Source organism: Calidris pugnax, unplaced genomic scaffold (genome assembly GCF_001431845.1).
Source record: "Calidris pugnax isolate Ruff unplaced genomic scaffold, ASM143184v1 scaffold8, whole genome shotgun sequence".
Classification (NCBI taxonomy): Eukaryota; Metazoa; Chordata; class Aves; order Charadriiformes; family Scolopacidae; genus Calidris; species Calidris pugnax.
Window position 1 is genome coordinate 12,048,497 of NW_015090830.1, and position 12,797 is coordinate 12,061,293.

The 12,797-nt window shown below is 41.7% G+C and overlaps 1 protein-coding gene across 2 annotated transcripts in view; it reads right to left on the reverse strand.

Moving 5' to 3' along the window:
• Positions 1-12,783, reverse strand: part of DROSHA (drosha, ribonuclease type III) — a 70,894-nt gene extending 58,111 nt beyond the window's left edge. The window contains exons 1-6 of one of the 2 annotated variants that reach the window (XM_014940914.1): positions 11,194-11,804; positions 9,207-10,061; positions 6,873-6,965; positions 6,022-6,253; positions 4,991-5,132; positions 1,848-2,002 (exon numbers count right to left, since the gene is read on the reverse strand). In XM_014940914.1, the coding sequence (XP_014796400.1) occupies positions 1,848-2,002; positions 4,991-5,132; positions 6,022-6,253; positions 6,873-6,965; positions 9,207-10,054 (1,470 nt within the window). In that variant the 5' untranslated portion in view covers positions 10,055-10,061; positions 11,194-11,804. Of the gene's footprint in view, positions 1-1,847; positions 2,003-4,990; positions 5,133-6,021; positions 6,254-6,872; positions 6,966-9,206; positions 10,062-11,193; positions 11,805-12,737 lie in introns of those variants that run through there. The other variant, XM_014940913.1, reaches the window with a different exon arrangement.
• Between the last annotated feature and the right edge of the window lie 14 nt (positions 12,784-12,797).

Genomic DNA, 12,797 nt, shown 5'->3' on the forward strand with positions numbered 1-12,797 from the left:
GACTCAAAAAAACCCCAAACCCTGAAGTCCTGCAATCTTAACAACAGAGTGACGTGACAACTTTTTGTTCGTGCATTTTTTTTCCACACTCTGAGACCCTTGAGGAAAGTACAGGGCCAATGAAATTGAATTATGCTTATAGGTAAAAGCATACTTCCACTGGCTTATACAGCCATAAAACAGAAGAGTTAAAAAATGCACTCAATAGCAAATTGCTAATCTCTCCCCAAAAAATAAGCACTAACACTGCCTCTGTTACACTAAACACAGGGACCAAAACTGAGGCAGAGATACCTGTAAAGCCCAAGACTTGAGAAGCAAGTCAGATAGATACATACCTACCTATCTTGTCCCTACTGACACAGGTCACAGAAAAAAAATGCAGAAGAGCAGTCTTGAAGTGATTAGAAAATTATGTTGAAAGATTACAATTTTATATAAACTAAGGCAATGGCTTCTAACTTTCTCTGACCCACAGGGCAACACAAGCAGGCCTTTTAAGCAAAAGACCACTGTGGTGGCACTGGCTTTAACAATTTATTTTCTGGCAAATGCCAGCACCGCTGGAGATTATCCAAAGTAACAAACACACTGCTCAGACTGAAGGGTTGGAAAGATCCATCCTAAAAATCTAGTTCTGTGTCAGACAGTGTACTTGTATGTGCCAGTGTGCACAGCCATCATTCCTGGTTTACGTAGTGACAGTTAGAAAGCACTTTGGCACACCAGATAAATACCTAAGAAAACTTCAAAGGTTTTCAAATAAAATCTACTCAGGAGTAGTGCAGCACTGACAAGCTCACCATGATCTGATTTCATCCCCTTCAAGAAAGATGAAGAGTCAGTTTCAAGAAAGTTTTTGGGACAAAGTTTTTCAGCAGGGGACTCATAAACCATACATTCCTGAATCTATTCATCGAGCAGTTATTGTACTTCTTTTTATTTAGCTAATATTCTGGCCTGGAACATTACTTTGAAGTGTGCCCAAGAGCTACACAATTTTCTTCAGTTAAATATCTAAACAGTTTTCTAATTTTGTTTTCCATACAAATAAAAACAGCTAGCTATGCTCAGTCACATTGTTGATTTTTTTTAACTAGAAGCATAAACACGAGTCTGTAACAGAATATTCAACAGACCTTTGAATTACCACAGTGGCAATAAGCATTGCAGTATCTCTTGGCATTATGATTTGTTGCATGCTAACCTCATGCATCACGAAAAGTGCCAGAAAAATAAATTTACTGAGGTGCCATTTGACAATGAGTTAGAATAGACTGTAAAATATTTAAGTAAGAAAGATGAAGATGGCAAATTTGCAAACAAAACCTAGTCTTCTGTGCAATATATACATTCAAAACAACACTTCATGAGCTCAGCAATTACATTTAATGAGAATTATCATCTCCATGCAATTACAAAAAAAACATTAGACAAGAAATTAGGAGCATTAAGTGCATATTTAAAACATTATTTATCATTATGAGCTGAGAGCTTTTAGGTGAAAAATTTGTAAACAAGGAAAACACGCTGTCTTTCCTCCATCCCAGAATTCATCTGTGTACCTTTATCTCAGGGCTATGAGGACATTAGTACACTGTTAGCAATTTGGGTTTTATTAACACTGTCAACCGTGATTCCAGCTGAATAAATCCCAGAATTCATGAGCTGGAACCACACTCTTGAAATCAAAAATGAAGTGCTTTGAAGAAGATGAGAGAGAAAAGGGGGCTAAAAAATGCGTATAGAAACAGACGTCACTCAGCACGTTTGACACCACCACAGGATTTTAGGTCTACAGGGGAGAATGACTTTCAGATACACAGTACTTTTTCCTCTCACTGTACCTGTCCGGGATCATTGTACCACAGTTCTTCATGGAGACGATCAGGGTGTGCTTTTTTACGCTTTATTTCTGCAATGACGTCAAAAACTTCTGAATCTGAGCTGCTAGAGCAGCTGCTGTCATCTTCAGAGTCACAGTCCGAGTCACTGGAGCTCTCTGATTCACACAGGAAAAATAAAGACAGCTGTAAAACACTTCCACACACTCTCCTCTCCAACAGCAATGCATTTTCTAACATAACACAGCTATCTGTGGCACACTGAAAGTTATTAAATTTGTACATGACATTCATACTACTGAAGAGAGGGACAGCAACTGCATTTTTAATTAAAAATGTCAGCAAATGCTATGGATACTGAAAGCCTACAACAACTGCATCTGTTTGCAAGCATGAGAGATTGCTGTTTGGCTGTCCAGGAGCACCACTGCTCAGATCTAGAAGAACTTGACCTTAAAGATCATAGGGCTATAGCCAACGCAAGTATTACTACAAAGTTAAAAAGAAAAAGAGAGAGAAAAGAGAAAGAATACACATAAGGTCACTAGCATGAGCTAAACAAACCTCTTGTTAGTTCTGCTTGCTATGAGCAAAGTGCTTGTGTTTAGTTTCATTCTACCAAAAAAATATCCTGTCTGTAGCAGGATATTGCCCATTCAAGAGTTTTGAAATGGCATATATGTAAAGAATTACTGTAGAACATGTACTGTTAAGATTATTTTTCAAAATAAATTATTTCTAATAAATCTATTATCACATACTAGGAACCACAGACAAGAAGAAAACCTGGAGCTACAAGCTGAGTGAATCCAGTCGTAAGTTTCTTGGAAGCCCTGTTCTGTGAGTTTTACTCCTTACTATTATTTTTTTTTGAGACATTTTTCTTTGTATTAACTGAAGCAATTTTTCTGATTTACCAGAGGGGAGAACAATGCTAAAGAAAAAAAAAAAAAAGAACAGAGGATGGTCTTAGACTTGTTAAAATGTCTCCTTTGTGGTGTTGGCAAAATGATGTTAATAAGTGTCTGGACTTAATAAGAAAAAAAACCAACAAAAAAGCCAACACACAAAAAACTCAGAGCCTGATCTCATATATCTCTAACCTCCTGTGGTACTTACAAGCGACTCCCTTTCTTATGCATATAATGTCACTCATTTCCACAGATCTCTTCGTCTCCAATTTAAATAAATGCCTTTATAGCCAAGGCATATGCCATGATGCAAGTAAGGTTTATTATTTGTGGAAGGAGGGATGCAGCACTTCTTCCATTTGTAAGTTTTGACTTAAGAGAAAACATGCTGCTATGCTGCCAGTGCTTTGAAATACTATGAAACCATGGTTTAGAATATGTGTATTTATTGAATACAAGACTCCCCCTATTTAAAAGAAGGAGAGAAAAAAATATTACTAGTAAAATATGCTTCCCTTTTTTTTTAAAATCAAACTGTACTTTTATACAATCCATAATTCAGCACAGCATGTTATTAAAATATGTCCTTGGGACATATGGTTTACATAGGTCATATATGCTCAGTTGAAATCAAATTTTGTCTAAACGTGCATATACCTATGTTCCTACAAATATTCACAAACATTTGAGTTTTAGAAGTTCTCCGACAAACAATACTTAGTTCGTAAGTCTAATTTTAGGTGCAAAATGAGTGTGGGACCTGCGAGAGTAAGCAAGCTGGAGTTTTGAAAGACCAACATAAAACTTGCAGTTTCATGTACTGAAATCAGTCTTTCATGACCTAGAGGTGCTCTTGGAGTACATTGCTATCTCTCTGCAATACACAGTTATTGCTAACACAAGGCAGAACAGAGACAGCATTTACTTAAGTACAAAATAAGACAGAACTATTAGACACTACAGAAGCATGGCTGTAGGTGTAGCTCTCACAGACACCAAGTCAGTCCACGGGACCAGTGTAGACACAGAGCATTCAGGTCCTCAAGAAAGAGTGGAAAAAAGCCACAGAGAAGTTGCTTTTGGCCCTATCGTATTTTAGTCTGGAGCAGCAAAGGAAGTCTTTCTGCAGAGACCTCAGAAGTGAAGCTTCACACAGGTATGCTGAATGTAGCCGTTTTGTCCTCACTACATTCACATGAAATATACCTCCTGAAAAACCCTACAGTTAACTTTGCCAGCAATTCTTGAGTGACTTTAAATATGCGCAAATCCACTGTTCAAAGAAACATGAAAAAGGTTTCCTTTATATAAGTGAATTCAGGTTTTATTTAATTTGTGTTTATTTTTTCGTCTTTATTGTATCTTTTTATACTGCCAGCATGTAACTGACCATGTCATTATATGCCTGTATTTCAACTTCAGAATTTTCCTATGTGATATTTAAAGCGTTATTAAGCTCAGATATGAGAGTCTGAAACAGCTCAACAGGCAAACGTAAAGCATCAGTTAAAAAGCATGCCAGAGTATCTAAATTAGTATGATATGCCTAAGAACTTCTTGAACTAACTGCACTGACTGAAATAAACACCATGAAACACTGAAGTGCTGGAAGTACAAAAAGAACAGCTAACAGTTCTCACAAAACAAGAAAAATAGTTTTCACTGACTTCTGAATAGACAAATTGCTATCAAAACATACACAGTGGTCATTCAACCAGTATTTCCCCAAAAACTGATATAGCTAGCAGACTTATTTCACAGCAAGAAGATCCACATGGGTGGTGCATGACAATGGAGATAATCTATGCTTTGAAAACTGACACTTCTACATAAGATTATAGCAAGCAGAGTTGCACAACCAAAATAAAGTCCAGAAGAAAGATGAACTCGGTGCCATAACAAGCAGCCATATGATTTTATCACCACTACTCTTGTTTCTTTTTTAGAAGTATAAGACCAGGAACTCCTCAAAGCCTCTTTGCATCATACTTTGGCCTATTTGATCATATTCAGTGTGCTTTCACACCATGGAAGAGACATTAGCATAAGGCAGTGCTGCATACTCTCTGCTTTCCCTTAGACTTTCTGGGTAAAGAATCCAGCCCTACTCCAGTCAAAAGCAACAGTAAATATGCAATACAAAGGAAAGAACCCTACCAACATTATTAAATACACACGACTGTCAGAACCAGGTTAATTTCAGATTATTCCATTTCAGTCAGAATTTCTGCCTACCTAAATCTTCATCCAGTTTGGTCTTTGGTGGCTCCCATGGTGGCCTGGCTGCTTTGGCCTTTGCCTGTCGCTTTCCTAACTCCTCATCAAACTTTTCATACAGATCTCGGAGCTTGCTTGTTCCTACCACAGTAGAGTCCCCCTGTAAATTAAAAAACAGAAAACAAAAAAAAAGACAGTGTTGACATAGTACATGAACACAACATGTAACAGCATTCCACAATGAAACGCAAGAGGGGGAAGAGACATTATCTCAGTGTAGTTCAACAAAATATGGAAATACTTGTTAAGGCTGTAGCGTATCATTACATTGCTCCACCAGGTGAATTAGCAAAGAAATTACTTCGTTTGCTGGTGCATTATCATCAAACCTTTGTCCTACTGAAGCAGAACTATGGCTAAGTGTATTTAGTACAGCTCAGCATTGATTTTAACTGGTTTAGAAGAAATGAGAGACCTGTAAAAGTATTTGCAATTAAAAAGGATTTTATCACACACATGAAACACAAAGCTCAGCTCACTTTGTTGCCTCCTTTCAATGACCACGAATTCACTCTCATGTCACTCCCAAAAAAACCCCCAAATCAACCAAACACAAAAACCAGAAATCTCCTTCCCTCTACCACTACTCCACCAGTAAGTGTTAGGGTCAAGCACAAAGAATCCTGACTTCCTTCTTCTGTATTAAATTTCTCTGCAGTTATGGGAATGTATGGTGCTTGAGACATCTTTGCTCAAATACAGGTATAATAGAAAAAAAACCCCACCCTTCCCTCCTAAAGAAAAAAAAGCACCCTTCTTCCATGTATCACTAATCTGAATGAAAACAGGCAGAAGAAATTGATAAAAATAGGTAAGAACACCAAGAAATAAAGTCCTTAACAGGGTTAAAAGACTGAGAGGAGAAAAGGATCAAATGACACAAAACACGATCTTGCTGAAGGGTTCATATTAATCAAGTAATCAAATAATCAATAAACAACTGTGTACAGTAATTACAGTAATTTTAGAGCTCTCTCACACAAACATACCACTTGATCCATAGGGTCATTGGAATAATAGCTTTCAGAATGGGTACAGCGAACCCAGACTGGCTTAAGTAATTCCTCATCTTCCTCTTCATTTTTTTCAGATGCATTCTCCTCTGATTCTTTGTCTTTGATAGCAGTATAGTTTTTCTCTTTGCTGGAACTCTGGTTCTCAGACCACCTTTCTCTGTCCTCCTCCCATCGGGGTCTCTTCTTCTCTCTGCTTGGAGACCGGCTTAGTGGGAGAAAGTAAACAAAAACAATTCCCTTCATTATTTTAACAGTGATAGTTTTAAAATGAAAAACAAATAGTTTGCTTCATATCAGTACATCATTCTATCTATCACATAAATTACAGCAAAATCCAATTGCCTTATCCTGCTTTTAGCTTGTAATGTAAAAAGTAAAGAGCACTTCATAGTTCTGATCTACCATAAAAAAAGACTTAAAATTGAAAGTGCTTCTGTATTTTAAATGCTATTCAAAAATTAGAATGAAAAAAATATGCTATTTCAGAATAAAATGCCTACGTGAATTCTAGATGACTTTCTTTTAATTTTGTTTCAAAGTTGGAACTCATCCTTAAAAACTGAAAGTCACATCACTCACAACTAAAAGTTGTAATATAAAGAATTTTTAATACATAGCCCACAAACTATTTGCATGAACAAAGAATAAGGGTTCTATTAGAAGGATTACACACAAGCCACACTGCTTGTGCTACTCTAACTCTTGCACTCCCCTGAACAACACAAGTTGTGACACCAGGCACGTATGCACACATACATACACACTCACATGCATGGATGCACAGAGCCTCAAATACAAAAGAGACCAAACATAACTTAACTTACCTTCCTGCCCTCTTGTAATCTTTTTTGTAGGATCTTTCTGGTGATGGTGATCTTCTGCTGTCACGGTGCCTATGCCTCTCCCTTTCCCGCTCCCTTGGAGAGACCAAAACATAAGTTAAACAGGAAATCTGGCATTTCATACATTCCACATCTGAAAGGCGCACAGAAGCAGGCTAGGATTATGTTATGCAAAATAACATCCATGTGCTGACTGCTAAAAACCCAAACATTCTTAATGCTGATCTTCAAGAAATTTGTAAAAGCCACTTAACACCTCTGTCTTTGTCATAAAGCCATCTATCTCAATATGATGGTTAATTCATACCATACACAGGTAACTTCTATGAATTCACCACAGGACTTGTTGCTATCTTCCCTCTTTTCCTGTTATGAATGGCAAAGGGTAAGATTATTGTGTCTTCTAACCATTCCTAATGTCTCAAGGAAGGGAAAGAAAACCTATTCCATGCACAAAAGCTTTGTAAGCACAGCAGTCATTTGAGTGCTTTGGGCAAGCCCTCTCTTCTTGACAGCCACCACAAGCACGCACAAAAAACCAACAGACACAGAAAATCTGCATCATGCTGAAAATCTCAATCTCATCCAGAAGACTCAATTTGCACATACACATAAAGAACTTGACCACCCAAACATATTTCTGGGCAAAAGAGCTTTAAAGTAACTGAAGGCTTGGGCAAGAGTGGCTGGAAAGCTGCCCAGCAGAAAAGGACCTGGGGGAGGCAGTCAACAGCCAGCTGAGTATGAGCCAGCAGTGTGCCCAGGTGGCCAAGGTGGCCAAGAGCATCCTGGCCTGTATCAGGAATACTGTGACCAGCAGGACTGGGCAAGTGATCATCCCCCCTGTACTCAGCACTGGTGAGGCTGCACCTTGAAGACTGTGTCCAGTTTTGGACCTCTCACAAGAAAGACATGGAGGTGCTGGAGCAAGTCCAGAGAAGGGCAGTGAAGCTGGTGAAGGGTCTAGAGAACAAGTCTGATGAGGAGCAGCTGAGGGAACTGGCATTGTTTAGCCTGGAGAAAAGGGGAGGGGAGACCTTATCACTCTCTACAACCACCTGAGAGGAGGTTGTAGCTAGGCAGGGGTCAGTCTTTTCTCCCAAGCAGCAAGCGGTAAGACAAGAGGAAATAGTCTCACGTTGCGCCAGGGGTGGTTTAGATTGGATTTTAGGAAAAAATTGTTCACCGAAAGGGTTATCAGTCATTGGAAGAAGCTGCCCAGGGAAGTGGTCGAGTCACCATCCCTGGAGGTATTTAAAAGACATGTAGACATGGAACTTATGGCCATGGTTTAGTGGTGGACTTGGAAGTGTTAACAGTTGGATTTGATGATGTTGAGCATCTTTTCCAACCTAAATGGTTCTATGCTTCTGTGAAATTACCATGTAGATGAGGCAGAAAAAGTGCACATCTAAGACATCTGAAAGATTTAACTGATGATGGTTCTGCAGCAAACTGCATCAGGTCAGCTCACAATTTGCAAGCTGTTTGCGCCTATGAAGCAGAGGGACAGAAACTTCATGATACATCCCAAAATAAACAGTCCACATTCATCTACCTGAATCGTAAGATGTCAATGTAGCCTACAACTTGCCTATTTCTTTTAACCAGTGTATGTTAGTTTTCACCTTAGTCCTCTCTTGAGATCACAGCCTGGCTTGCTGAAGTCTTCATCCTGAACAGAATCACACCGGCAGGTCTAAGCACCCACTGGGAGGTCCTGTGAAGCCTGCATGCATCTGTGCTGGTCTCCCACAAGGATGAAGAACAGTGTGCAACAAGTTTTTCACTAAAAGACCTCACTGCCAGGATTAGATATGTGCAGTAATCAGACTATAAACCGCCCCCAAGGGCTGGTTCTCTACAAATACAGGGTTTACTCAAAAAAAGACCAAATTCAAGTAACACCTGGAACCCTAACTCTGGTACCTAAATCTTGAAGTGCTGGAACTTAACCGTTTTTAAGGCTCAACTCTGTATAAAGTTGTGCCAACTCTACTTTCATGTCACGTGCATAAATGTTTAATACCCGTAAAAGTATAGCACTACTCAGCAATTCACTCAGTTTCAAACAAGAGCTTCTTTGCTTCCATCTGTCTCCATGGACAAGGGTAACAAATCTGCCAAGCTTGCAAAGGTGAGGCAGAATGTGTCTGGAAGGTGTCAAAACAGTAGCTCTTTCCATCAAACCAAAGTACTGACTACCTTCCAAGCTAGAGGGCAAAACAAGGGTGAGGGATGAACATTGGTGCAAACAAATACTACGGGACAATAATGACAGCTTTCCCTCAGCAGGCAGAAGATACCTCATGTTACCTGCTACGCTCATAACTTCTGTGATGAGGCGATAGCCTTCCTCTGTCATAATCTGTCCGGTGCCGACTGCTTTCCTGCCTCCTCCTATCCGGACTCCGGCCTCGATCCCGACGATCCCCGTGGTTAGTGGATCGATGTCTGTCACCGTGGATGTGACCGTGTTCACGATGTCGGTGCTCGTCGTAGTGCTTGCTCCTCTCTGGAGACCGTCGATCGCTTTGTGACTTCTCCCCTTGGTACTGACCCGTGTGCCGAAAATGGCTGCCGCCGCCGCTGTTGGTAGTGCTGCTCTGAAAGGAGCCAGAGTTGTGCTGATAGCTATTGAAGTTGGGTGGTGGGAAGGACTGCTGTGAGTACCCTGCAGAATACACGGGCTGGTAGTTGACTTGCTGTGGTATGACTGGTGGGGGGGGAGGATGCGGTACTGTGGGAGGAGGCATCATGTAAGGGAAGGTGCTTTGCCCAGCAGGAGTTCCTGGCACGGGAGCGTTGCTGGGATTTGGCACGGGCGGAGGAGCGGGAGGGAAGCACGGAGGGACCGGGAAGCTCTGCCTCAGCTGGTGGTTTGGAAATGGTGGCCTCATGGGACACTGGCTGATGGGATTTTGCGTGGAAGGCGGGACTGGAGGAGGATATGGCACAAAGTCTGGCCTGGGGGGCATGTAACCGGTGGTTGGAGGGTTTGAATAGGTTGTTGGAGGGGCAGTTTGCTGGTCATACTGGTATTGTACAGAGGGCTGCTGTGGGTGAAGCTGCCGTAGGTTCTGAGGACGGTAGGTCTGTGTTGAAGTTCTTGCTCCTGGTCCCCCCTGACCACGGGGACATCCTCGCCCGGAATGGAAAGACATGGCTCACCTTTAAAGAGGGAAATAAAAGTCTGGTGTCACACAATATTTGTAGGATGTTCTGAATGGACTGGAAGGAAGTGCTCTCAAAGTGCTGAAATCACAGTTTCTGCATTTTCCTTTAATAGAAGCAATGAACAACATCCACTGTATTTCACATGGAGCTTTGTGCTCCTTGGACCTCTAGTACAGGTCATTTATGCCCTTTCAATTCCTTTAAACCTCTAATCCACGAAAGCACTCTACTGTCTTTAATCTAGAACCCAAACTGGACCACACTCCCTGGCTTCAGGCAATGGTAATTACAATGAACAATACCAAGGATACAAGAGCCTCTACTACTGCTACTCACTAGTACTAGTACTCACTGTGATATAAAAGGCTTCAGATACCCCTCCTTGCACCAAAGAAACCACTAATTTAACAACTGCTACTGTCATCCAAGGAGCCCTTTCTAGAACATGATTCTAAACTTCAGGCAGAATGACTTTACTAACGCCTTATGGCCAGTTACCTGGTCTAACAAATCACGTAAATTTTAAATAAGATAGTAGCAATTTACATTCATAATTGAGATTACGATTTAGAAAAGGACTAAACTCAGTAGATATTTCAAAGTATTTTAAGTTAGGTATGCATACTTTTCCGGAATGAGAATCTTAGAGGTTACAGAAAAAAATATTATGTAGACTGTGCTGTTACTTCAATTTCATTGAAATAAATGGTTTCCAAAAAAATCCCTCAGCTGCCTGCCTGGCCTTGTTACCTTTCCAGGTATTGCCACTGCTGCAAGTAGCCTTAAGTCTTGCTCAAAACTATGTGTGTATTAATTAATTGTATTAACATTTATAAATGAAAACCACTATGCTTCATTAAAGTTAAAATTCTTTAATTACAGTGTTAAATTTCAAAAACTGGGGAAGAAAAGGAAAAAAAAACTTTTAAAATAAAATATAAAAATCATTCATGGTGTGTTGGCTGGAATAGAGGGAGTGAAAAAAAATAAGCAGTTGAAGAATTCAAATCCTGTTTTCTCTAAGGGGGAGGGAGAGAAAGAAAGGAGAGAGACACAAATTGGAAAGATCACCAGATAAAGAAAACAAAGCCTCCCTTTTACTGAGGCTTTGCTGACGCCAAAGTACCTGCACAGAATATTCTTCCACCTGCTACCACACAACATGGCCAACCTGAGCTGCTCAGAGCACCACACTCGTTCTGGTGCCAGTGCTCCAAAAGATGAAGATTGCTGAGAGACGGCAGACAATTTCTGGTGAATCAGAGGAAAAAAAGGAAAAGAAATGAAGAGGTAAAGGACGGACATCAGGGAGGAAGAACCAAGAAGACCCTAGGTCTCTCCTTACACATGCAGGGCTTAGTGGAAGCCATTGGAATTGGTGGCAGTAGCATTCATTCCCCCTCCCAAGAAACCAGACAAAGGCCAAAGTAAGTGAGATTCCCACATTTCTAGGAGGTAGCAGCCATGATGCTAAAGCCACTTGCTCCTTCCAGTCAGCCTGTAACTGCTCAGTACCCTCCAACCTTGTGAAGGCTCAAAAAAAGAAACGACGAGGTGGAAAGGAAAAAAAAAAAAGTCCATTAAGTCAATTTCCATTATTTTGTCTGGCAATAGTGCAACCTTTTGCCATTATTAATTCTAATCCATTAGATGCTGAATTGATTTTGCTTCAGTTCTCCAGCCACGATCCTACCCAGCTCAGGCTTGTAACCAAAAACTGTTTTGTACTTTTTGCTGATATTTAGATACACATTTCATTTCAACAGCCTGAGGTAGAATCCTATTACCCTAAAGAAATGAAAGCAGAGACCACTGTATCACAGTGCCTCGCTTAAAACACTTTTTTTTTTTTTTAACTTAAAACATTTTTTTTTTTTTTAATGTGTCACAGGATTCAAATAAAAGGTCTTGTTTATCAGTTCTCTCGAAATAGAGCCATTCCCCAGCACCAGAGAACTGCTCTAGTTCCACCACCTTCACATCACTGCTCCAGAATGTACAGCATCACAGCTGCAAAAAAAAAAAAAACCTCACCAAGAGATACATTAAATGATCTCAAACGCCAACAATATTTTAAAGCTCCCTCTGCTGCAAACTTTGCTCACGCTCAATTTTGATTTAAATTTAAAATACTGTAAAGGGCCAACTCTCATTTTCCTGTCACCTAGCAGAAGTTTGTTGTGCTGGCGAAAAGCCCCCACAAAGAGAAGTAACACCAGAGCCCTCAGAAAACACCGACACAAGCCCTCCTTCTGCTCCCGCCGCAGCCGCGCAGCTGAGAGGAACGGGGCACCGACACCAGGCCACGTCCAACCGCCGCCTCCCGACGCTCCGGAACGGCTGCCGAGCCGGGGTGGCCGGAGGTAAACCCGGCGACGAGACCGACCCCCGGCCGGGCCGGCTCTGCCTTCCCGCCGCTCCCCACACGGCGCGGCCTCCCCCGCCGCGGGCCGGCCGGCGGCTGCCGCGGAAGGCGCTACCGGCAGAAGGCGCTACCGGCAGGAGCCGCCTGAAACCCGCCACCCCGACCCCCGCCAGCACCGCCGCCGCCCGGTGACTCGCCCCCGCCGCGGCCCCAGACCCCCTCCGCGCCGCGGGACCCCACGGCACCGTGAGCAGAGCGGGGAGACCCTAGCGAACCCCCCCCGCAGCCAGGCCCGCTGAGCCCACCTGGCGCCCCGGCCCGCAGCGCGCCGGCTCCGGAAGAGGAAAATGGTGGGAGGGCGCTGC